A 26,067-nucleotide genomic window follows, 5' to 3' on the forward strand; every position below is an offset into this window, starting at 1 on the left:
GGGTAAACTGAGGCCTGCATCCTTGCTCTGCTCGTCACCTGGCAGGCAGCTTCGGCTCCACGTTACGCCCAAGCACAGGGCGCGCAAGGCTGGGCTGCCTGCTTTTCTTTTGGGGACAGGTGGGGACGTTCGGCGCCCAGCTTGAGGAGGGGGCCGTGGAACCCAGGTGGGGAGCGCTGGGCCCGGGTCCCTCCGCAAGGAGGGTCCCTGAGGTTCTCTGCCAACGCAGCCTCCAGCCTCCCCACCCACGGCGGGCGGGTCGGGGGAGGAGCTCGGCGCGTCCCCGCCCCGAGGCGGAGAGGGGGCCGGGCCTGAACAGATTGGGAGGGGTGGGCCGGGGACGCTAGGCGGAGCGGGGCCCCACACAGGCCGCAGCGGCTGGCTCGGGCCCCTACGGTCCCGGCGGCGGCTGGAGAAGGAAGCCAGGCGGCTGAAGAGAAGGGGAGGCGGAGGAGGCCGAGGTGGAGAGCCGCTCGTCGCAAACTCACTTCCCCGGCTCAGCAGGGAAAGGTACCACGCGCGCCTGCTCCCGGCTCCCCGATTCCCGGTCGCCGGCCCCGCTCGGGCGCAGGCTGGGGCTGCGTCCGCCGCGGGAGGGTGAGGGGCCCGCCGCGGCCCCGAGGGCTCGGCCGGCCCGGGGCTCCGGCAGCCGGAGCGGCGCTCTGGCGGGAGGGCCAGGGTGCCCGGCGTTCCCGGAGGCCGGCGAGGGCGGTGGGCGCCGCGCCCCTTCGCTCGCGTCGTGGGAGGCGGCGGTCAGGCAGGGTGGCGGTGGTCCCGAGGCGGGGGGCTGTGGGAGGGTGGAAGGCAGGCAGGACCCTAGGGCTGCGTGCAGCTGGGGAGCACCTGCGGCGCCCGGCCGGCGCGCTCCGTGGGCGCAGACAAAGCCGGGCGCGGACGCCCCGCGACGGCTTGGGCCGCCCAGAGCATGGGCACTGGGGAGGGAAGAGGAGGCGCCGGGGCGACGGCTGGGACACGGGGAGGGGCTGGGCCGCCCTCCCAAAGGGCGTCCAGGTGGTCTCCTCGGGGTATCCCCTGGACAATGTGGGGAGTATCTCTCTCCGAAGAGCCAACTGAGGGCTAACGGGCTGCGCTGGGCTAGGCGAGAGCCAGGCTCGGGATGGGGTAGGGAGTGTCGAATGCTTAATTTGGGAGAGGGACTCGGAGAAGCCACTGCCCAGGGGTGGGGGCTGGGGCTCCGGTAGAGCCGGTGAGGGGCCTGGGGACCCCCTCGGAGCTTGCACCAGGAAGGGGGGTATGGCCTGATAAGAGAAGCGCGGTGGCTGGCACCTGTGGTGAAATGTGCCCACAGGTTGGTTGAACAGTCTGCCTGTGGTGGCACATCCCGTGCCAATCCGCGGAGGGGGTGGGTAAATTGTCCGTGTTTGGAGCAGGTAGCAAAACGGCAAGTGTCTAGGGGGGTCACTGGAATGGGTAGGTGTGCATCTGAAAGTGTGTGTAGCGAAGGCCCCACGTCTGCGTTTTGCTTCTTTGCCCCCCTCCCCTTTCCTCTTGTTAGCTGGGCTCCTGCCACAGGCTAATGCCTAACTAGGGTTCCAAGATGGTCTGCTCCCTGTCCCCCATTCTTCAAGTTACTTCCCCTCTCTCCAGAATTAAAAGTGGCTACTTTCCCCCTGGATCATTCACAACAGTGTAAGAACATGCTTTGCCACCGCTCCCCTCCATTTTATGGCCTCCTTTTTTGCCTTCATCCCTCATTCTCCCCTAGCTAAAGACACACTTCTCCACTTCCCTTCACAGCAAAATTTCTCCAGAGAGCTGTCTGTACCTGTGGTCCCTGGGTTCTTCAGCTCACTTGACCTGGCTTTGGTCCCACCGATTCACTGAAACTACCCAAGTAAAGGTTTCCCTTGATTTACACTCCCCCACAAGTAGGTCTTCCTTGACCTCCCTTGGTCTTGATCATTCTCTCCCATATCCTTTCTTGGCTTCTCTTGGTTTTCTTCCTTACCAACCCCCCTTTCCCCCCACCAAAGCCCTTCCTTACTTGTCTTTAAGGACAACTCCTTCACTCACTCTGAATGTTGGAGGATCCCTGGGCTCTGTTCTCAGCCCCCTCCTCTCCCCTGAGTCCCTTCTATTTACATACCCCTCAAGCTCTCATTTTTTCTTATAATTCTTAAAATCAAACATTTATTTACAAACACAGGTCTTAAGTGTATATCATTTTCATTCTCATGATTTTAGGTAGCAAATTTTATCTCCAGTCCCAACCTCTCTATCCAGCCAGCCACCCATCTGATGACTTAAGGTGTCATAGGTATGAAAAAGTTAATATGGGTGAAACAGAACCCTGACTGTGCTCCCCAAGCATGACTCTCCGCAGGCCTTCCCATCTCAGTAAAGGGCCTGTAACCCACCCACCATTAAAGAAAGGAAACCGGGTGGCATCATCTCCTCCCTTTTCCTCCCTCTCCACATCTAGTGCTACAGCAAGTGCTTTTGGTTCTTTTTGCCAAATCTATCTCAGGCCTATTCTTCATGCTCTGACTCCACTGCTGCTGCCCTAGGCTACTGCCCCAGGCCAAGCCACCTTTTATATCTTGCCTGAATATTGTAGTAGCTTTTGCCTGCTTTCCCTAAGTCTGCAATTGCCTCCTCAAATCCATTTTAACAGAGCAGCAAGAACAATTTAGAAAAATATTTAGTCTCATTGCTCTAAGACCCTCAATAGCTCCCTGTTGCACTTGGAATGAAATTTCAGATCTTTTCCTTGGCCTTTCAGATCTTCCAAGCTCTGGTCACTACTGACCTCCCCTAGCCTTATCCTAACACTGTCCCCTTTTCATCTTCCTGACAGTCACACCTGAATCACTTCTGCCCCTTGAACACCTAAGCTTTTTCCTGCCCTGTGTCCTTTGCCTGTGTTGTTTTCTCTGCCTGGAATGTTCTTCCAAGGTTTTCTACTGGGCTGGCTATGCTCCTTCTTATTTTTCAGGTCTCAGCTTAAATATGCCTTCCCAGTCTTCGTAGAAGCCCGTCATTCCCTGTAATTCATCATAGCACCTGGTTTACTTTCTTCATTGTGCTTATCACAGTTCATAACCATTTGTTGCAGTTGTCTGTTTACTTTTTCTGGCTTTCTAAGGGCTGGAACCTTGACTGAATGGCCCACTGCTGAATCTAGAGCATTTAGCACAGTACCTGGCATGTAGCTGATACTCAGGAAATATTGAGCCAGGTGGAAAGGTCAGGGCAGTGCAGGAGCCCCTTGTAAACCTCAGGTGATCCTAAGGACTTTTATTTTCTTTCCATGAAAGCAGTTGTGCAAATCACTGCAAGAATCTGAGGGGGTCAGTGGGAAAAAGGGAAGGCTCAAAGGCAGGCCTGTATGCCTAGTGGGAGATTGGGTGGGTCTGGGGGTGTGTGGAGGTGATGTGGGTTGCTGTGGGTTGGGGAGAGATGATTTCCTTTGCTCTCTTTGGTGGAAATCCAGCCTGGGTCAACAGAGGGGTGTGTGCCTGTGTGCTTGTGTGTGATTTCTAACTCGTGAGATGGGGATGGCCTGGGCAGCCAGGGCTTTACTTTACCCAGTGTCTTGGGTGGCTGCTGGGTGCCTAGCCCTCAGGGCAGGGAGTTGAAGGGGAGGAAGAAGCTGGAGTTGGGGGTCTCTGTAGACCCTTGTCTTTCCACCCACAGCTCCCCTTTTTGCACAGAGGAGCCAACTGAGAATTGAGCTGTTTGGCTAGTGCTCTCAGAATGGAGGGCTAAGAACTGAGGGACCTCAGATCTGGTAGAGGGAAGCTTGGCCCTGGACAGGGGGACTGGTGATGAACCAAGGTAACATTGGGAGGTGAGCGCTGGAACTAGGGGATAGGGGTTCAGATCAGGGCTGGGCTGGCATGCCTAGGAAAGGCTTTGAGCTAGGATAGATGGAAGAAATGAGGTTATCCTGGGTGGGAGAAATCAAGCAGAGGCCAAGAGGCTAGGCCAGGGCCCTGGTATACTCACTGCATGCCAGGCAGTGTTCTAAAGACTTTGCAAATATTAGCTCCTTTGATCCTCTTTTCTTTTTAATAAATTTATTTATTTATCTTTTTATTTTTGGCTGCATTGGGTCTTTGTTGCTACACATGGGCTTTTTCTAGTTGCAGCGAGCGGGGACTACTCTTCATTGTAGTGGCTTCTCTTGTTGCGGAGCACGGGCTCTAGGTGCATGGGCTTCATTAGTTGTGGCACGTGGGCTCAGTAGTTGTGGCTCGTGGGCTCTAGAGCACAGGCTCAGTAGTTATGGCACACAGGCTTAGTTGCTCCGCGGCATGTGGGATCTTCCTGGACCAGGGCTTGAACCCGTGTCCCCTGAATTGGCAGGCGGATTCTTAACCACTGCACCACCAGCGAAGTCCTCCTTGAATCCTCTTAACAGCTCTGTAAGGTAGGTCTTATTCCCATTTTACAGACTGGAAGACTGAGGCACAGTCATACAGCTCGGTAGTGACAGAGCAAGGATTTGAACTTAGGCAGGCTGGCTCCAGAATAAATGCTCTAAGACACTCTACTCTGTCACTTCTTTCATGCCTCTCAGATATGCGCCAGCTGAAGTCTTCTTAACAAATGTTTTCTCGTGACCCGCAGAGGTGCCTGGCCTTGGGGCTGGGGAAGTAGGAAAGAAGTCACACCCTGTAAGGTAGAAGGGGTCCTCACTCCGAGTGGGCAGCTGAGTCTCTCTGTTTCTTCCAGGAGGGGCTTTGGGTCCAGACCAGGTAGTTGGGTGTCACGCACACTGTGATTTCCGGGAGCTAGGGAGGACAACTACTTCTCGTACAAAAACAGCTCCCTGCTTGAGATGCCACCATTGGAGTGTCACTTCTCTGGGTTCAGCATTGCCACATTGCCCTCTTCATCTGCCTCTGGAGAGCCCAGAGAGGTGAGGTAGGAGCTCTGCAGATAAACTGGCCTGTTTTTTATTCCATCTAGGATGTTGTGAGGTGGAGCTTCAGAATTGGCCTTGGGAAACCTGGATGGGGGTCTGAGTAGGGCTGGACTGAAGGTGGGAGCAGAGCTGGGGGAACAGAGAAATGGGAACTGAAAAGAGCTCAATCCATTTCAGTATTGGCCCTGTCCTTACCCCTTTTTGTCTGTCTGTAAAATGAGATTAGAGAGACTTTTTTTTTTTTTTTGCTCCCCAGAGGTTGTAGAAGCCAGGAACTCCTTGAGGTTACATGCTTGAGTACCTTCTTGCAGACCCAGGGTAAAGAGCGAAGACTCCCCACGGGATGCCCGTCTGTAGGAACTGGGCCAGCCAGTTCCTACAGACAGCCTTGTCCTTTGAGGCTTTCCTGGTTGGTCATGAGGACACCTCTGGGCAGGTGACTTGGCCTCCCAGGGGCCTGGCTAATAGGCTGAGAAAGGGTTTGCTGACCACACAGGGCTGGAGTCTCTTGGCTGCAAGTTCTGACCCCAGGGTTTAGGGGATCTGCTCATCTATCTCAGATCCTCCCAGCCCCCCAGGAAAAGAGGGAGGCAGACTCAGTGGCATTCTCTTCTGCATTTTGGGAAACTGAGGCCCAGAGCAAGCACATTGCTGCTGGAAGCTCACTAGGCCCATGTTTCTGAGGAGTGCTCCTTCTCTGGAGTATGCAGGAGGCTTGTCCACACTGCTTGAGTCCTTGTCTGCTGAGTTGAGGTGAAGGCTGTGGCAGAGCCTGAGTCCAGCAGGCTAGAGCTGAGGGTGGACTTTCCAACAACTGGACACTGGGCCTTGTTACCTGTGGTTGGCATCTGGCATCTTCTATGCCCCACCCTGGTGCTTGGGGCCACTGGGAACACAGGACAGGGTCCCCACTCACCAGGAAATAAGAATGAACTATGTCAGATGTGATGTAATGAGGTGCAGTTCAGACCAGCTTCTTGGAGGAGGTGGTGCTTTTAGAGCGCCCTGAAGTCTTGGGTAGCTTTGACCGACACAGGAGGGGATGGCATTCCTGAGGTGGAGGGGGAGCCCTGGACAAGTCAATCAGAGCATTGATTGTCAAGCCACTGAGTCTAGACTTGACTCACTAGGCCCTGGGGAGCCATGGAAGCTTATAGGCCATAGGTGCAAGGAGTTGATTAGAGCAGTGGTCCATAAAATTATTTCCCAAACTCTAGCATACATGTGGACAGCTTGTTAAAATTCAGGTTCCAATTCAGCAGGTCTGGGGTGGGGCCTGAGACTCTGTGTTTCTAACAAGCTCCTGGGTGGTATGATGCTGCTGGCCCATGGGTTATCTTTGTGTAGTAAGGGTTGAGACTGGGGACTTTGGGCCAGGCAGGTACAGGGATGGGCACAGATCAGGTGAGACCCGAAACAGATAAAGGGGACTGTCCTGGCTCCTGTGAACTGTGTTGGGGGAGGCATATAGACTGCTTGTATGGGGGCAGGGCAGAGGGGAGCATGTGGAGGGTATGGGATGCAGGGGCTACTCTGTTGGCGGGGTGGGGCTGGGTGAGGTGCTTCTGGGGACTTGGATCTCAGGCTGGGAGAAAGGCCTGATTTCTAGGGTGCCTGACTTTGAGGAGCTCCCAAAACCATGAGAAAGTGTTTTAGGCGACTGCCCCAGGGCAGGGTGACATGGAGATGGCATGTAGGGCATCTTATCTTTCCCCACAGCCAAGCCCGGCCCTGTGGTTAGCCAATCTGGGGTGAGCACTCTTCCTCCAGCCAGGGTTGGGCCAAGGAGATTGGGGAAACAGCTTACGCCAGCCTTAGACATGCCATCTTCCCCTGAAAGCCCCTAAAGTTCCCCCAGCTGCTGAGCTCTCACCCCCAGCGAGCATCCCTGACCCCCGCCTGGCCTGTGTGAGGCCTTGTAGCTGCCCTGATGGTTGCATGAGCTGCTGTTGGGGTCTTATCCCACTCAGGCCACCTCCCCAGTGCACTGGGAAGTGGGGAGGCCTGGATGCTTCATTCTGCTCTGCCCCTGGCTGAGACACTACAGGCAAGTGTGTGCTCTGCTCTGAGGACTCAGTTTCCTGTAAATTGAGGGATTCAGTTCCCTCTCTGGGGAGCAGGGCGGAGAGTTGCAGGGTTTGTTGAGTAGAACACTGTATCTTCCCAGAATGGCAGCTTAATACATTTTAATTTTGGTTTACTATTGAAACTTGCGTGCTGATGATGGAGTCGAATGAGCAATTTGCCCAGAAGAGCTGTCCAGCTAGATTTGGGGATCTCCCAAGACCCCTTGTTCTCTGGGCTTTGCAGAGCCTGAAGGGTGGTATCTGATACCACTGGTCAGATGACCCTAGCAGGAGGGTAGGCAGTCAACTCACCCAAAGAAAGGTGGGAAGGGCAGACACTAAAGGCAGAGGTTCTGTTGCCCTGGGCAGTGCCAAGAGGGGCTTTCAGGCTAAGCTCTCAAAATGTCACTTATAACTCCTAAAATGATACCCCCCCACTCCCCCTCTTGATTCCTACCCATGTGCTCCCTGCTGTGCCAGGCTGTCCTGAGGGGGTGGGAGGAGGTGGCATTTCTCAAAGACTGTTCTGAGAAACCTCAAGGGTTCAGGGAACAAACAAGGGTAGAAACTGGAAAATCCACTCCACTATCCTATGGGAGATTCAGAATGCATTTAAGAAAATTAAAGGCTTTGACAAATGCTGTAGAAAAGAAACTGGTGTTTTCTAAACTGATTTGACCATAGACATGTTTTTTTTTGAAGACATCCTAATAATGATCAACTGACCAATAGAACACCTGGTTGGAAGGGCTGATGTGGGAGGATGCTGCTCCATGAGAGACTACAAACACGGGTGATGGGTGGGCCCAGAAGTGCCAGGGAGGGAAGGTAGGATGGAGCAATAGCTTCCTGGGGGAGGTGGACTTGGTGGGATGGGTACATTTGGAGAGTTAGTGGAAGAAAAGGGTACTGTAGAGGGAGGGATGGCTTGGAGGGGACTGGGGCCCAGAACCAGCCCTGGGTTCTAGTGGCAGCAGCTTTGCTTCACTGGGTGGGTGGGCAAGGGACCCAACAGTAGCCAGGCCTGGGTCTTCTGGATTCTGGGAGGGCCTCCTACCCCATCCTTCCCTCCCATCTTCTTGCCCTGCAAGTTCTTTCCCAGCCTCTCATCTCAGAGAGTGAGGTTGTGATCCCTGGGCAAGAAGGTAAAACCTCTCTGTGCCTCACTATCCTCATTTGTACCATGGGGATAATGTTACCTCCCTGACAGGGTTGTTGTGACACCCACATTCTTGTTGGCTGCTCTCAGTGTGATTGACATGGCTGCAGGCAGTGTCTCCAGGAAGGACCCAGGGAAGGGGACACTCGTCAGGGATTTGAGAGGCACAAAGGTCAGCAGAGAGCATGTCAGGCTCAGGATAGGGTCTTGATTAGAACAGAGGGGTGATTTTCCAGAATGGCAAGAAAAGAGTGAGGACTGACTTCCTGAGGGAGTGGCTAGCAGGGTGGGGATATCTGGGCAGAGTGAGGAGACTTCACAGGCCACCCTGGGCCCTGTGGGCCTAGTCTGGGTATGGGAGTCCTGGGTCCAGTGGGTGTATGTAGGACACAGCGGGGCTGAGGGCAGGGAGGAGGTGTCAGGGACCTGCCTTCATTCATTAGCCCACTGGGAGCCATTGAAGGTTTTTGAGCAGGGCCGTGGTTTGATCAGATCAGTGGTTTAGTGAGAAAAGTGGCAGGGTGTGATGGTGGGTTGGGGGTACAGGACCCCTCCCCCCTCATTGGGCTTCCTCAGAGAATTGCTGTGTGCTTTCATGTCTCAAGCATGGGGAGGGGCGAGTTGCTCATATGACCCTCAGATTATCAGAGCTCTGAGTCATTTTCCCAAAAGTTTAGGAATCTCACTCTTGTCACCTTCCTGGAACGGGTGTCTAAAGTGTAGGACAGGGAGAGTCCCTGGGCTCGTGCTCGTCCTGCCTCCCCTGTCGCTGGGAGAGAAGGTCAGTGAGGCCACCCTGCCTTGCCCCTCACCACACCTCATATCCTCTGAGGTGTGAGGACTCTTTGTTCAGCAGCTCAGGTGAAAGTGATGGGGTACAGCATTTCAAACAGCGACCCAGAAGTTGCTGTAATGGTGCGATGTGGGTAACAGGCCTACGTAGTGACAACAGCCCTCAGGGAGGCCCTGGTAGGGGGTGCTCAGCGAGCTTTCTTACCCAGCTCAGCTGCACTTTCTTCTTCCTTTGGCCCTGTCTCTTTCTTCCTCAAATAGGCAGGAGCCCAAGGCTTTTTCTTGCTCTCTCTAAATCAGGGGTCAGTAGGAGGGAGGATGAAGAAAAGCATTTGGGTTCAATCAGACCAGGGTAGCTTGGCTGTTGTGCGGCGAGGGTAAGTCCAGTACCCCTGCCCCTCAGTCCAGATTCGTTTATCATCTAGCTGCTTCTTGCAGGAGGGTGTTAAGGAAGGTGTGATTTAAGACCAAGAGAAGCAGCACTTGGAAATGAGTTGTAATTTATTAGGAAACAGAACAAAGAACCCAGCCACCCTCTGCAGCCTTGTGCCAGGCCCTGGTAGACCCATAATTCCTGTCCTCCCCATGTGGCCCACAGGGCATGAGCTATTTCACAAATGGGAACACTGGCAGTGCCAGCAAATGGCATGACTGGGTCTCAAGCCCAGGTTCTAGGACATCTGGTTTCATGCCCTTTCCTCAAGTCACAGACCCCTCAGAGCCCATCTCCAAACCTTCAGCCATGCCTTCCTACCCACAACCAGACCTCTTCCCCAAGCCAGCCCAGCCCAGCTCCCCCAAACTCCTGACTCTAGGGAGAAGACACTGATGGGTGCTCCTAGTGGACTGGCAAATAACTAGACCTTGAGTCAGCTAAGTAGGAGACACGCAGGACCACCAGTAGGCAGACATTCATAGGAAAGATTTTAAAATGAGGCCTTTAAATGTTAAATAAACATATCTCTTTTTTCTATTTTGGAAAATTAAAAAATCATATACAATTAATGCAAAACTTTTGAGTTAATCTGAGAAAGTAACTCAAGAAAAGGTGATAAACTTGATTCATTCCTTGGTTTTAAAAAAAGAGTAAAGCCTGAGCTTTAGTATCTTATATATTTTGGAGTGCCTTATGTTAGACGACAGGTTGTGGAAACTCTCTGAAACTCAGTTTCTTCCTCTGAAGAAGGGGGATAGTGACATGAAGATTAACCGAAATATTCCACGTGAAATGCTTAGCATTGCCCTCTGAACCTTGGACGTACCCAGTGAAAAATAGTGGTAACAATGATGATAGAATTATAAGAACAGACATTTCTTGATTCCAAAAGCTGGTCAGTTATTAAGTCTCTCTTTGAACTCAATAAAAGAACTTGAAGAATATGTTTATTGTCTGAGCTCAGCATCTTAACCCCATAGGTGTTTTATGGATTGAATCATGGGGCCCATGGGTGCATTTTGAAATGAACACCATTGGCTTTTCAGACCTAGTTCCAGCTCTTTCTGAGGTTGGCAGGGGTGGGGGAGGGTGGTGTTCTGCTTCAGGGTTGAACTTTATGAAGAGCCCTTTATTGGGTGATCCTGTGTCAGGAGATCCTGTGCTAGGACTTGTTAGGAGAGCACAGTTAAACCACCTTGGAGTTACCAGGAGGGGAAAATCTTGGGCCAGATGAACAGCAGGTAACTGTTTAGAGGGAATAATCATTTAGTTGCTCTTAGAATTTTCTTTTGTGCTGCCAAAAGCCATTAGACCACTATCCTTGTCACTCTTTATGGAGGATAAAATCAAGGGCAAAGGGCTGTGGTCTGGCAAGCCTTAAGCCAGTCCCTGTGGGGCAGGGAGACCAGGGTGGCTGGCCTGCAGCCCACCTGACTAACGCCCTGGCCAGGAGGCAGGTGATCTCGCAGCGGCAGCCCCAGTTTTGGCAGTGTAGCTGGGGTAAGCTGCCAGGCTTGGGGACACCTCCTGCTAGCCCCGGGTGCCTGGTACAATGTGTGCAGTGTCAGTGCATGGGGACGGGTAAGACAGAAGTGCCAGGCTGAGGGCTGTCCTTAGGCCTGCTGCCCCGGGAGGCTGAGTGAGGGCCTGAGAGGTGGGCAAGTGCTGGGTAGAGAGAGATGAGCTGAGCATTCTCAAGCCCTGCTTTACCCCTCACTCTGTCTGGGTGGCCTCCATCACACCTGTGAACCTTTCTGATATTTCCTCATCTATAAAATGGGCACCAGGATGTTTGGGAGGATTAAATGATGCCATGAATGGAAAGTGCCCAGCACGGGACCTGGCACATGAAGGACTTAATAAATAGAGATTTGCTCTGGGGTTTATCTGTTGGCTGGATTTTGGGGGGATGTTTTCTCTTTTCCATGTTGTGGTCATGCACGCCACCTTTACTCTGTGATAAACCATGCTGAATGGGGGTTCGGGGTGGGGGATGAGCATAGAAGAGGGAGCTTTGCAGGAAGAGAGTTTACAGTGGAGGCGACCCTCTTCCCACAAGTACTGCCTGAACCCTGCAAAAGCCTTGGACAGCCCAGCCTTGCTGTCAGGGCTACGGTCTGCCCTGTGGGCCAGGAGCACGAGTCCTGGGCTGGGCAGAGTGGGGACCCACCCGTGGCTCAAGAGAGAGGATTGGCCTGCAGGAGACCCCCCTCGCTCCCCCGCCTCCCCCAGGGGCTGGAGCCGAAGCACAGACGGGCTTTGTGCAGAGTCACGAGGGGCCAGCAAGGGAGAACTGCACCGGCTGAGCTGTCTCACAAGCCTCAGTTCTTGTCAGTGGTTTTGAAAGAGTCAGGGGAAAGTGCTGACTGTGCTGTCCTCCTTCCCTCCAGAACTGTGAGGCCTGTGGCTTCTGTCAGGGAGAGGGGAGAAGCCTGCCGGGAGGCTACCTCTTCATTTGCCAATTCACACCTCCCAGGCTTCAAGTGCCCCATCTGCTGAATGGGTGGATCTCCATGTGGGGACACTAACCCAGGTCAGGGGCTGGTCAGGGCTATGCCTGCATGTGATGCCCTATGCAGTGGGGCTGGGAGAGGGGCCCTGGGCTGTGTGTTTGGAGGCAGGCTCAGCCCTTCGATGGGAGATGGCCTGGAGAAGCGTTCCCAACTCTTGTGATAGCCCCAAGGAGAGAACTGGGCTCTGCAGTCAGACCACCGGGGCCCTCCTCCCACCTGTGGGTCTTGCACCAACTTTTTGTCTTTCCTACCTCACAGGCTTGTTGTGAAGGGGAAAGGAGATGACCACTTGACACAGAACTTGTAAGGGTTGGTCCTGGTGTCATGACTGGTCACCCAAGTCATCCTGACCCCATCCTTGCTCTTACCCCCATATTTCGTCATTCAGCAAGTCCCTAGGAGGTCACTATAGCACTTTTTGCCCTCTGGTCCTCTCCTGCTTGTCACTTCCTCTCTTCTGGTGTCCCCTTGTCAGAGAGGCTTCCCTGACCTCCCTACACAGAGCAGCTGCCTCTCCCCTTTCCTGCTTTGCTTTGTGGCACCTGTCACCCCTGATCCTCCAAGGGGAGGCATCTGGCTGTTTCAGTATCTCGAGTGCCTGGTACAGAGTAGCACTCACTCAACTTTTTGTTGTTGTTGTTCTTGTTGTTTTTATTGTGGTAAAATATACATAACATAAAATTTATCATTTTAACCATTTTTAAGTATAGAGCTCAGTGGTATTAAATATATTCACATTGTTGTGCTACCATCACCACCATCCATCTTCAGAACTATTTTTCATCTTCCAAAACTGAAATTCTGTATCCTTTAAACACTAACTCCCCATTTCCTCCCTCCCCTGCCCCTGACAACCACCATTCGACTTTCTGTCTCTGTGAATTTGACTACTCTAGGTACCTCATGTAAGTGGAATCATACAGTATTTGTCCTTTTGTGACTAGTTTATTTCACTTAGCATCATGTCTTCAAGGTTCATCCATGTTGTAGCATGTGTCAGAATTTCCTTTTCAAGGCTGAATAATATTCCATTATGTGCATGTACCACATTTTGTTTATTCATCCATCAATGGAGACTTGAGTGGATTCTACCTTTTGGCTATTGTGAATAATGCTGCTGTGAAGGAGTGGGAAGCTGCCTTGAGGGAGACAAAGCATAAATCTCTCTGAAAACTTCTGAGTGGTAGCCTAATACCTATTAGAGAGCAGAGCAGGTGTGATGGCAATACTCATTTTGCAGATGAGAAAACAGAGTCTTCCCTGGGTCACTCAGAGTTAGACCCCATCCCTGCACCCTGGGTCCTCTCTGAGGGAGCAGTCCCTGTGAGCAGAGGTACATTACAGGTGTTCAATGCAGAGTGCTTTGGGAGTCGGGCAGCAGCTGGGGAGGGAGGACAGGGGGAGACCCTCAGCCTAAGCTGGAAGGTGGGGAGTGGACCTTGGGTACTGCCTGGCCTTTCTGCTCTCTCTGCCTCCTCTATTCCTGTACAGGCAGATCCCAGATGTTCTGGGCTGGCCTGGAATCTGCTGTAGAGAAGTGATTCTTAACCTTGGCTATATGTTAGCATCATGTAGAGTCCTTAAAAAATTTCCATGCTTGAACCCCACCTGGAAGAGTCTGATTTAGATGACCCAATCTCCGGGCTTGGTATCGGTCTTTTGTAAAAATCTCCAGGTGAGTCTAATGCACAGGCTGGGAAGGCATTCCTGTCTCCTGGGCCTTGTATGCTATAGGGTCTGGGCCAGGCTCTCTGCTCACTTAACCCCAGCCCTGAGTTTTAGAAAAGAGGGAGCTGGGACCCTGAGTAGGATGGGGAGTTTACCTTGGGGTCTTTACTCTGAGGGGTTTCCGAGGAGAGAGAACTGCTGACTGTTAGTTACCTGGTGCTGTGTAACAAACTACCCCAAAACTTAGTAGTTTAAAATGACAATAAACAGTTATTATCCTCATAGTTTCTGTGGGTCAGGAATTTGGAAGCAGTTTAGTTGTTTCTGGTTTGAGATCTCTTAGGAGGTTGCAGTCAAGGTGATGGCTGGGAGTGCAGTCATCAGAAGGCTTCACTGGGGCTGGTGGATTTGCTTCCAGGGTGGTTCAGTCACATGCTTTAGCAGGATGGTTTGGCTGATGGTAGGACTCAGTTCCTTGCCTCTCAGTGGGCTTATGTGGGTTTCTTCACAACATGGTGATTAGCTTCCCCTCTTGTAAGCAGTCTAAGAGAGCAAGGTGGAAGCCACAGTGTGTATTATGCCCTAGTTTTGCAAGTCACACTCCATATTTCTACAATATCCTATTGGCTACACAGATCAGCTTGGGAGGGGACTGTAGGGCATGAGTACCATGAGGGGAGGATCATTGAGGGCCATCTTGGAGGCTGGTGACCATACAGATTGTCCTGTTTTTGCAGTTTCAGCCTCACAGACCTTGCCTGGGTGGAGCAAGTGCCCCCAGTAAGTGGTGTGGCCCTTCTCTCTTACTTGTCTATTCCTCCCCGTCATCAGACCATAGCAGTGCCACTGTGGGGTGGTGTAGTTCTGAGGCCTGGAGGTCTTGCTTTGGAGTCATCATGCAGGAGGGTCTGTGACCTCTCTACTGGCTGGATTTCCCATCCCCACCCATGTCTGATGTCCTGGCCCAGCCATCCCTGTGGTGACCCCGGTAGTGTGCAGACTTAGGCCTGTAGGAAAACTAATGTAAAAACCATTGCTGCTACGTGCCTGGCTCTGGGCTAAGCACTCTGCATTGTCACACTCAACCCTGTGAGGCAGGGACTCTTTATCCCCATTCTAATGATGAAGAAACTGAGGCTCAGGTCACTCATCTAAAAAGTTGTGGAGCCTCAAACCCCTGGTATTCAAAAACAAGGGCCTGTATGAAAACCATGGTGCAGTAAGGTATTCCCAAAGGAGGAGGCTATTTAGCAAGCTGAGTCATCAAGGGAAACATAAGGGAAGTGTGTGTGTGTGTGTGTGTGTGTGTGTGTGTGTGAGAGAGAGAGAGAGAGAGAGAGAGAGAGAGAGAGAGAAAGGGAGAAAGACTAAAGGGAGGTGGGGAGAGAGGGAAAGGGAGAGAGCGAGAGGAAGAAAGGTGCCTTCCTGGGGTTCCCCAGGGGCCATGGTGACTTGGGTGCCTCAGAACAGGGCTGGTATGGTCTTGAGGCTGGTTTTCTCTCTCCAGATTCAGCCTTTCCCAGGGTAGTGAGTGACTGTGAGTACCATCTCCTATCAGCCCTCCCCTGCTCATGGCCTGATTTGATGTCCCTAAGGGCAGTCTCGCACCAATGTAGTCACTGGCATAGTAACCAGTTCTGTGGTCTCTTACATTTCTGTGGTTGATGACTTCCTAGGGGGGTGGGTTTAGAGTTTGGGTGTCACATCCTGCTCAGAGGGAGGGAATACAGGCCATGAGTTCTCATCCTAAGGATTGCTAAAGGGAGCCACAGTGAAACCTGTTCCTTTAGGACTTTGCTGAGGAAAAGGAAACTGGCTAATAGGGTCTGGGGTCAGGGCTGGCCTCATTCAAGGTAGGGGTGACTGTTCCCACTCTACAGATGGGGTGACTGAAGCTCAGGTGCTAATGGACTCACCCAAGGGAATGCTGGTTAGGGACAAAAGCTGCTGTCTGGGCAATTTCATCTTCTCCAGGAGTGGCAGCCATCATGTCAGACCCCTGACCTCTCTCTGGGCTGAGGGAGCGTGGGCTGTGCCTGCCTCTGGAAGATCTGGGATCTAAGGGGAAGAATGTGGGCCTTGCTTGCAGAGAGGTGACCTGGCCAGTTAGGATCTCTGTGTGCAGACACACACAAAGATGGGAAACCAGGGCATGCATGGATCAGAGATGGAAGCTGAGCTGGTGGGGCTGGCCCAGATTTTGAAAGGTTCATAGGAGATGCTTAGATGACTAGTACCTGATCTGATCTATTGTCAGAGCGTGATCCATTCATTTTTGCTGAAGGTGGATGGGATCTCTAGGATGGAGTTTGGGATAAAGCTCTTTGGGTGTGAGTATGGGGGCAGGAATGCAGTCCTGGACTCTGCCCTGGTCCATCTGCACCTCTGTTTCTCTCTCCACTGCCAGCTGAGCTTTATGCCCATCAGAAAGACCCAACCCTTTCTCTGACTTCTGTCCATGCTTTCTTCCCCTCCTCCACCCCCACTCAGGTAGTCTCCAGTTTCTGTCTCTGCAGGCAGCTATAAGCTGGGGTCCTGAAACAATTCACTCAGGTCTATCCCACCTTGCAGAGCATCAAGGGGAACAGAAGCCAGCCAGAGCACTCACCTCTCCAGGAATACCTTCCCCTCCTGCCCACCAGTGCCTTTGTGGGCCATGCCTTTGGCTCTGGCCTCCCCTCCCTCAAACACTGAGTTTAGGGCTGTCTTTTTCCATGCAATACAGGCTCCCCACTTCTCTTCTGAAAAAGGCTTACAAAGCCTTTTAAAATTGTGTTTTTAGGGACTTTACGCATCTGGTTGCAGGGAAGAGGTGTGGGTAATAAAGACATTGTGCTTGGAGAAAAGTCTAATGCCAGGAAGGAAGATGGGGCCCCTAGAGCCCCTTCCTCATGTCGGCCTGTGAGGGCCAGAGAACATTGCTGGCTGGAGGGCTCTGCGGAACGAGGCCCCCGTGCCTTGTCTCTTTTATTGATTGAGCTTAGGGTTGGCTAACGGCCACTGTATCTGATGCCTACTCCCCACCCCTTCTCTGGCCAAGACTGGTGGGATGGTCAGGCTGAGTCAGGGTTGGGGGTCAGTCAAACACAGGCTGTGGGATAGTCTGACTGATGTCAATATCAAGGTCCACTCTGATATTAGGATTGGGGCCAAGGCTGAGGCTGGAGTCTAAGCTCAGGTGAAGACTTGGGTTCTTTTACACGTGAAATGGAGCTCTGGGTCCTGGGAGAGGTGGCTCCCTCCTCCGTACTAGTCTCTTTGGGGATTATCCTCCCTCTCCCTCCCACTCTGAGGGGGCCCTGGCAGGTGGCCACACCTTTTACCTGTGCTATCATTTAATTCTCCCAGCAGTCCCACCAGGTAGCTGTATCCCCATTTTACAGATGGGAAAGTTTAAAGACTGAAGGAGGCAGGCAGTTAAGCATCAGACGGGGCTTAGATAACTACGTCCAGGAGGCGGGGTACAGATGCTGTGTCCTTGGGGTGAGTTCAGAGGTATTGGCCAGGTGGGGCCCAGAGAAGGGAAGACACTGGTCTGGGGTCACCTGCCAAGAGAGGCTGAGCTGGGGCCCGAATCCAGGTCTCTGGGCTCCCAGGCCAATGTTCTCTCCCTTCCCCCTGTGTCTTCTGGGCTGACAGGCTGCTCCTGCCCTGTCCCCATGTTTATCCACCCCAACCTACCTTCCGTGGCTGGCCAGGCCTGGCCCAGAAATCCGACTTCTTTCACTTCCTGGCTGGCTGGCCTGGGTGAGGAAGACTGGGAGGGTCTGGCTGGGAGGAGTTCAGGCTCAGTCTCTCCTTGGGTTTTACGGGTGGGAGGAGCCTCATGGGCAGACACAGAGCCCCTTTGTCTGGGCCACTGTGCAAAGCAGCTGGTCTGGGATTTCTGGGCGTTTTTTACATTTGAAGAATAATTGCATTGTCTGGGGGGTCCTCGAGAATCCAAATCTGCAGTCCCCCCCCGCCCCCAAACTGCCAGGCAGTCCAGAGAGATTCCTCAGGACCAGTACCCCAGCTTCCCTCCCCCTCCCTTCCTCCTGTTAGAAGCCTGAGGCAGAGAGGGATTCCTTCAGGGAAACTGAGGTTGGGTTGCTGCCCTAGGGCACTAGGAGTATCTGTTGGGAGGTGACACTTGTAAGTCCCTGATGGGGAAGGTGCAGGTGGCCCCCAAAGCCCTGGACAGAGCTCACATGAGCAAATGTGTGGCTTGGAGGAGAGAAGCCTGCTTATTGGAAAGGGTGGGCCCATTTTTTTTTAAATTAATTAATTTTTTTTGGTCACACCATGTGGCATGTGGGATTTTATTAGTTCGCTGAGCAGGGATCCAACTCGTGCCCCTTGCGTTGGAAGCACAGAGTCTTAACCACTGGACTGCTAGGGAAGTCCTGGGGTGGGCCCATTTTAGAGTGCTTCAGCTGTTGGAGGCTAAATACCTTGGCCATACTCTTCTCTGGGAAATGGTCATTCATCCTGGAGTGACCCTGGGGAAAGGACAGGGAGACCAGACATATTTGGGAGTAGGCTGTGTTCAGAAGGGAGCCAAGGATGGCAGACTTCTTTTGTTTCTTCTGAGGGGCAACTCTGGAAGGGTATGGGGCACCTGGGAGGCTGGGCCCCTTGTGGCATTGTTTTTGTTGTAGTGGTCAGTGTTAAGGAGGGAAATGACCTGCTAATTGCCTGATGAGCTGAAGTAGACTCCAACACTGAGGAGGAAGCGGTGTCCTGCACCAACCTGGGCCACTGACCCTTCTTGTGATTCACTCCCAGGGCCTCCTAGTCTTCATCCATCCTTCTTTGGTGACCCTGCCATGGGACAGGCCTTTCTTCCCTCTTCTTTCCCTGCTGCCTTCTTTCCAATTTGGCTTCTTGGGCAGGTTCAGTCAGGGTAGTGTTGGCTCTGGCCTGCGGGGGGGAGGTGGTGGCCTGCAGGCCAGAGAAGGGGGGGGGGGTGGGTGTGGGTGTGGAGTGGGGTGGGGTAAGGGTGGGAGGCAGTGGGGCATTTGGGCATGTTGAATGGGGGTGGACCTGATTTCTTGAAGCTACTAGGCATGGCCTGCCTTGGGACACGGCGGCCCCAGCCTCCCACCCCTATTTTGCCTTGGAAACAGGAGCAAGTAGGCAAGTGTCTGTTGCCCTGTGCCTCCCTCCTCCCTCCTCCCCCTCCCTGCCTGGCTGAGCCAACACTTTTTTCTTCTCTCCTTTATCTGCTCAAAAAAGTTCAGGGTGTTCTGTTTCTCCTGTGCATACAGATCAAGGAGGGGGATGTTATTTATTTATTTATTTTATTTACTGAAGGCAAGAGAAGGACAGGGAGGCACCAAGGAACATTAAGTGATTCTTCTTAGGCATTTTCTTGTAAGATTAAAAAAATTCCAAAGGAAGAGATGACACACACCAACAGAAAACAAATGTGCTCCCCCCCGCATCCTGAGATAAGAGGGCCCAAAAGTCCAGTTCAGCATTTAGCTGAGGGCCCAGCACACAGTAGGTGTTGCTACATACAGTTTTCTCTCTTCCATTTAGTTTGGATCCCAGGGTACATTGGCCCCATGGGCCATTATGGGGGACCATGAGGCAGATGCCTCATTTTTGCCATCTGTGGACTGTGCATGTGGTTTCTCTGGCTTCTTGCGGGAGCCCCAGGGGTTGACAGGCTCATCTGGGACAAGGCCTGTGGAGAGACAGAACTATGGGGTTAGCAGTGAGGGCCAGGGGAATAGGTGACCTATATGGTCCCTGTTTACTTGCTCCCGCCATGGCACCATATGTGTGATGTCTCTTTGAGTTGAAGGTCTCTAATATGTTGGGAACTTGGGGTCCTTTCTGTGTTCATCTTAAAGGCAGACTGCCTGCCTGCATTTCCCACAATCCATTCCTGAAGCCTGTACCAAAGGCAGTGTATTCATAATTTAGCTACAGAGCTTTACAAATGATTTTCCCGCACAGGGCTCTTAAAAATGCTGACAGTCTCTTGACATCCATATAGGGCCTTATTTAACTGTCACAATAATGCAGTTAGGACAAGCTGAGCCACTTCAGAGAGAAGGAAAGGGAGGCTGGGAAGCCAGGAAGTTCAGGTAGCCCCCTGGGAATGAACCACTGCCACAAGCATTCCTTACCTCTACCCAAGGCTGCAGTTTACCCTAATCCCTGGGTTTTCATAGGTGGTGCTCCAGGGAGCCTGGGAGGTTCTGCCATGAGACCTTAGGGACCTCAGGAAGTAGCGGGAACTCCAGTTTCAACCCAGTTACACCCTGGTCTCCACAGGAGCTTTTCGAGAAGGGGTTCCACCAGTAAGGTCTGAAAACCACTGTAGCGATCCCACCCCTTTACTGTGTAAAAGTGGTTGTTTTGGGGAGGGCCGCCTCAGGCTGGGGGTGGGGCTGGAGGCCCAGAGAGCAGCGCACAGGCGGAGCCCCCCCAGTCCCGGGGAACTGGGGCGTGGGGGCTTGGTGGGCAGTCTCGACTCTGGCTTAGCATAGCAGGGTGCCCAGCTGTGGAGGCCGATAGCAGCAGCTCTTAGCTCCCTGTGTGTTTACAAACCTGTCGCAGAGCACGCTACTTGCCAGCGCCGCGGGAAGGACTCTTCCTCCCTGCTGGCCTCTGGTGCAGGCAGCCACACCCTCACCTCTAATTTTAGTCCTCTAGTCCTCCGCCAGAACCTGGGGGAGGGACGGGAAGGTGGCAGAGGGGGAGAGGAGGAAGGGTAAGGGGGAGGGGAGGAAAGGGCTCGCGCCAGCCCTGACCTCCATGCTCCCAGGAGGCCGAACAGAACATCACTGGGACGGGGGTGGGGGGGGTGAGGTGGACCGCAGAAGGACAGAAAGACATAGGAGGGAGGAAATGGGAAAGCCGGGACACAGGCTCTCCTAGAAGAAGGCAGGGATCCAGGCTGTGTGGGGAGCCCCTGCCTCTGAGGGTCTCTGGGCCTCGGGCGCCACCTTCCGGCCCTCTAGGGAACCAGTCCCGCACCGAGTCGGCCGCCCGGGGGTGGGGGGTGGGGTGTAGTTTGGAGGGAGTTTGAGAGCAGGAGTGGGGTGACATTCCTGTCCGTGCCCAGGTGTGGCATCGGCAGGTGAAGTGGGCGGGGGAGGTGCAAGGAGCAGCTTCTCAGACTGAGAATATTTAGAAAAAGACCCCTTCTAAAATCTGTGATAAAAAGATGTTAGAGGTGGAGTGGAAATCTAAGTGGTCAGACCTTGAGGCGTGTGAAGGAGGTAGTTAGCGCACAGCTTTTATTTTATTTTTTATAGTGAACCAGGAATGAGTATCTGAATAGTTATTGAGATGTATATGCATACATATATGTAGTGAGTGGCACAAATCCTAAGTATACAACTATGTACATTGTGTAACCACCATTCATATAAAGATACATATTCCTTCCACCCCAGAAAGTTCCCTTCTGACCCTTTTCACTCATTCCCCTCCTCTCAATCTCTCTTCTGTCATCACGGATTCATTTTACCTCTTCATGGATTTCACATAAATGGAGTCATACCGTATGGAGCTCTTTTGTCTCTGGCTTCTTTTGTTCAATGTAATACTGTTGAGAGTAGTTTAGTTCTGTTTATTGCTGAAGAATATTCCCTTGTATGAATATGCTACAAATAGCACAATATATTTATCTATTCTTCTGTTGATGGACCTTTGGGATATTTGTTTTTGGTTATCATGAATAAAGCTGCTATGAACATTCTATGTCTATTTGGTGGAGTATACCCTGTTTCTCTTGGGTGTATTTTCTTAGGAGTGGGATTGCTGTGTCATAGGAAGGGTTTTACTTAGCTTTATTAGGTATGGGTGACAGCTTTTTATATGCCCCCTGTCCACTGCCCAGCAGCTACTTTCCACTCACATTCACTCCCCTGTTGTTAGGTCCTGGATACTATGGATAGTATGGATAACTAACTGGACAGTATGCAACTTCTGCCACTGAAACCTTAGGCAGCTTGGGTCAGGAAAGGAATGGGGACAGGATCAGATCTGAGTGGCCCCTTGGGATGGCCCACAGATACCTTCAAACCCTTGTAGTCACTCCAGGAATAGAAGGGTAGCCTCTCCCAGCCCTGGGGCCAGATTCACGGACCCCCTCAGCCTCCTGTCAGCTCCCTAGGCTGGCGTCTCTGAGCAAGCTGGCTTAGCGTAACTGTCAATTTGATGTCTGGCCTCTGGTGCCACGGGTCCTCACGGTCCACTGTTTCCTGGGCTCTTCACTGCTTTGTGGTGACTGAGGGGCTGGGTGGCCTGGGAAAAAAAACTGGAGACCTACCCGGAATAGCAGAGGTTCATTCGATACCAGCCTCGTGGCACTTTCTGGGGGGAGGGTGGGACTGTGTCCTGCCTACCAAACTGCCACCTCATTGAGGCTGTGAAAAACTAGCTGAAAGCAAGAGGAGAAGAGAAGACAGGGCAAGGGAGAGTGAGTGCCAGGGAAGGGCCAGGGGAGGGAGGGAGAGCAGAGGGTCTAGTGCAGTGTGTGCAAGTATCCTGGGGTTGGCTCCAGCACCCTGAGGTCTGTACAAGCATCCTGGGGTTCATGAGAGCATCCTGAGGTCAGTGTGAGCTGGACCACAGCAGTGGTACTGGGCTGTGCTGGGCTGTGCTAGGCTGTGTTGGTCCAGGGTTAGCAGCACCAGGATCAGTTTCTCCTGATTTTGACCTTCTTGGTCATACAAGACCAGGACTCTTGTCTTACTGACTCTTGTCTCATCCTTGGGGAAGAGGCGGTGCCTACTAGGTTTGAGATGGGATTGATGGATTTCAGGGATTTGGGGTGGGCTGTCAGCTCTCCTTTTTGCTGATGGGGGCCCACGGTGCATCCTCCCCGCCTGTTTCCTTCCCTGTGGCTCCCTCCCTCCTTCCCCACATCCTTTGGAGTTGGCTCTTCATGCCCAGGTCCTCGGAAGGGATTGAGAGGGCTCAGGGTCCCCCCTTGAAGGCAGAGCCTGTGAGCATCTCTTGGGGCAGGTGGGAAGTGAAGGCAGAGCAGGTGAGCTGTGACCCCCTGCCCCCTGCAGGTTCCTAGGAGGCGAGTGTGGACGGTATGCAAAGTTGTGAATCCAGTGGTGACAGTGCGGATGACCCTCTCAGTCGTGGCCTGCGGAGAAGGGGACAGCCTCGTGTGGTGGTGATCGGCGCCGGCTTGGCTGGCCTGGCTGCTGCCAAAGCACTTCTGGAGCAGGGCTTTACGGATGTCACTGTGCTTGAGGCTTCCAGCCGCATTGGAGGCCGCGTACAGAGCGTGAAGCTTGGTAAGTGCCTCAGTTCACCTCAATCCAGTCATCTCCTAAGGTCACTTCTTATCTCCCAGTGCCCTGACCTAGCCTGAAATCTCATTATTTTATCTTCTTCCCGGGGGTTAGTGTTCTATCATGCATGCTGCCTGGGCATTTTCCCTTCCTTTGCCACTCTCAGCACCCTTCTGAGGTGGGCAGGGTGGGGCTCTGGCCTTTATCTTTGGAACACGATCTAGAGTTCACAGTGTTTAGGAGGGAAGGGACACCCAGGACCAAACTTCGCAGTGGGTAGACTGGTTTCTATTTCACAAGAAGGGGAATTCTGCAAGTTTCTATTAGTTGTTAACTTTTGAATATGAATTACTGTTATCATGACTGAGAGCTAGCCCTGGGACAATAGGAGTTAAGGGCAGTGGAGGTGGAAGAAGACTTTGGACCTCCTTGTGAGTGATGGGCAGGTCTTAGGATTGTCGAGGAGGAGGGTCTCTCCAGGTTGCAGAGAAATAAGGCCTCTGCAGAAAGCAGCCAGATAAGAGACATACCCTAGGGCTGGGCAGGTTTTGTCAGGGGTCCTAGAGGGTGGGAAATTGCCTGAAATGCAGGTAGAAGTCAGGGGGGTTTCCCAACCAGGGGGTCTGACCATGAAAATGGCCCAGTGGGACCACTCATGGTGGCCTGGAGTGTGTGGGCTACACTGACCCTCCAGAAGATTTTGTGTCTGTTGCTACATGGGCAGCAAGGCCAAGCAGATTCTGTGTGCTAACTTTTGATGAATGGGGCAATTGGCTCAGAGAAGTAGGTGGACAGACTTAGAATAAGCAGAGGTTGAGGAGCAACCTTCTCTCTTCTTTCAAAAACTTTGATCACATTAAAAGTCTTCCCTTAGAGTATTTCCTGGAAGGTGTATGTGAAATTATGTCTGTCTTCCCCTGGCACACACAGGAGTATGTGTTGGCAGTGAGGATGAAAGTGCAGTCCAAGGCATTGTGCAAACCTGGGGACAGCCAGCTGGGAAGCCCTGAGACTCTTTGCTCAACACCTGATTGGCTGACTAGGAGCCTTAGGGATGGGATGGCTCCATTTGTGGTTCTTGAATCTTGATAAGACATTCAGGGTCTGACATAAAAGCAGAAGACGGGAGGACAAACAGCCCAGTTTCAGTGGTAGTTGGCAGCCGAGACGTGCTGTGCAGGGAAGTGATTGTAGAATGGAGGGAGGTGGAAAGGATGGGGCTGCAGGAGGCTGAGGGGATGCACATGGCAGGAAGCCTTCCTCAGAGGGGAGGGAGCTTGGGTGGGCCTCAGGTGATGAGGGGAGTTGGATAGGTAGTGAAAAGAAGGAAGGGGGTAATTGCACACATGGAATTGCACACATGATATATGTGAAGAATCAGATCAAGGCAGACCCTGCCAGGATACGGGAGAGCAAATCCAGGCAAGGGCGTATGTGTGTGTGTTGTGTGTGCAGACACCCAGGGCTGAAAGCCCAGGCTGCAGTTGGACCTGCAGCAGTGTGAGATGCTAGCTGTGAATCCCGGTGGTAAGGGCAGCGGCGATGACCAGAAGCCCCAAGGACACCGTGAGGTAGATGTGGAGATGGTGCCTGGTACCCTTTGGATGCAGGATGTAACAAGGATGACAAAGGTGAGAGGCCTGTGGGAGAGGGCAGGAAACATCCTCAGACTGAGGTATACTCTGGGCCACCCCACCTCCTTGTAAAACTTGGGGGATGGAGTGGAGCACTGACCTTGCTGTTGACCTTGAGCTGCTCACCTCGTTCCTGCTTATGCCTGGATACCCCATGCCTGGACATCACTGCCCGGTGACTATGACTTGGAGCTCCCTGGTGTACCCTGGGGAGGGTACAGGCCCCTTTTGCTCCTATTGGGAGCTCAAACCAGGCAAAAGACCTTGGGAGCCTGAGGCTCTAAAGGAGAATTAGTAATAAATGTCCCCAGTGCCCCCCACCCCCACCCCCCAGGAACCCCGTGGAGGAAGAAGGGCACTGGGTTTCTAGCTTTTCGTGCCTTCTGGTCTGCCCACTTTCCCTGGACAAAGGGACCCACACATTCCTGCCTCTGATTCCGGAGTCACCAAGAAATTCTGTCTTGCTGGCTGTGGCTTGAGGTTGATTGTGTTTTCTCTTGCTCTGTGTTTGGCACATAGATGCACACAGAGCTTTTCTTTCTTTTTTTTTTTTTTTTTAAGTAACTGATGGTTTAATTAGAAGCAGCCCAGGAAAGAGAAGACACAAAAAAGAGAAATGCCCAGTTCCTGGGGTGAGGGGTGAGTGTTGTCTGTTATAGTGTATTAGATAACTATTGCTGCATTAACAGACCACCCTAAAATGTAGTGGCTTAAAAAAACATCATTTTATTTGCTGATATTCTGTGGCTCCAGAAATTTGGGTTTCTCTTCATGGTGGTCACAGTCTAGAGAGTGGAAGCCACACGGTGTCTTGAGGCCTAGGCTCTGAAACCACAAACATTGCTTTCATTGCATTCTGTTAATCAAAGCAAGTCACAAGCCAAGCCCAGAGTCAAGGGGTGCGGAAAGACTCCATCTCTTGATGGCAGGACTGGCAAAGTCACGTTGCAAAGGGCCATGTGTGTAAGGATAGGAGGGATTATTGTGACCATCTTGGCAAAAAAGTTACCACACATGATGTCTTGAATCAGGCCTCCAAAAACAAAACGAAACACCAAAAAATGTTCCTTTCTGTTTTCCTTTCATTGTTTCAGCTTCCCTGGGAGCTAGGCAAGGGAGGAGACAAATGTATCACAGCATGCAGCATGAGAAAAGGAAACTGAGGCCCAGAAGAGGAAATAGGCACAGGCACAGTGACAACTTGCCTCAGAGCATCTGATACCTTGGCTATGGATGGGGTGGTAAAATGAGGCACCAGCCCTGTCCCAGCTTGGGCCCAGGAGTTTCCCTCTGCCCCAGTCAGACTCTTAGGGTTCTGCCACCTGTGCCATAGGATGAGAAAGCTTAGTTTTCTCCAGAAGTCTGTTTTAGACTGCCTTGGGGAGGAGTCTTCCAAACTGGAATGTTTGCCTTCTTTCTTCTGCCCCAGACTGAGTTGGGAGGTGACCATTTTCCATCTGGCAGAGTGGCTTAGACTCTTGGGCCACTGGATTTTGAGGAATTGGAATAAGGCCAAATGGGGACCTTGGGTCTGGAAGGCTGGGCCTCCTCACTGGGTATTTCAAGGATCCTTGCTCCCCTCACTGGGCCCATTGTACCCACTGGTACCCATAGAAGTTCTCCTGAGGGGGAGGAGAGGTCTGTTGTCTGGTGTTAT

At 52.5% G+C, this 26,067-nt stretch overlaps 1 protein-coding gene across 6 annotated transcripts in view; it reads left to right on the forward strand.

Moving 5' to 3' along the window:
• The first annotated feature begins 293 nt into the window (after nt 1-293).
• The window catches only part of SMOX (spermine oxidase), a 43,958-nt gene continuing 18,184 nt past the window's right edge, over nt 294-26,067 (forward strand). For 4 of the 6 annotated variants that reach the window (XM_032606644.1, XM_032606645.1, XM_032606643.1 and 1 more), the window contains exons 1-2: nt 339-510; nt 22,546-22,779. In XM_032606644.1, coding sequence (XP_032462535.1) covers nt 22,572-22,779 — 208 coding nt within the window. In that variant the 5' untranslated portion in view covers nt 339-510; nt 22,546-22,571. Of the gene's footprint in view, nt 511-22,545; nt 22,780-26,067 lie in introns of all 6 variants that reach the window. The other 2 variants (XM_032606641.1, XM_032606640.1) reach the window with 2 other exon arrangements.

Source organism: Phocoena sinus, chromosome 15, assembly GCF_008692025.1.
Source record: "Phocoena sinus isolate mPhoSin1 chromosome 15, mPhoSin1.pri, whole genome shotgun sequence".
Taxonomy (NCBI): Eukaryota; Metazoa; Chordata; class Mammalia; order Artiodactyla; family Phocoenidae; genus Phocoena; species Phocoena sinus.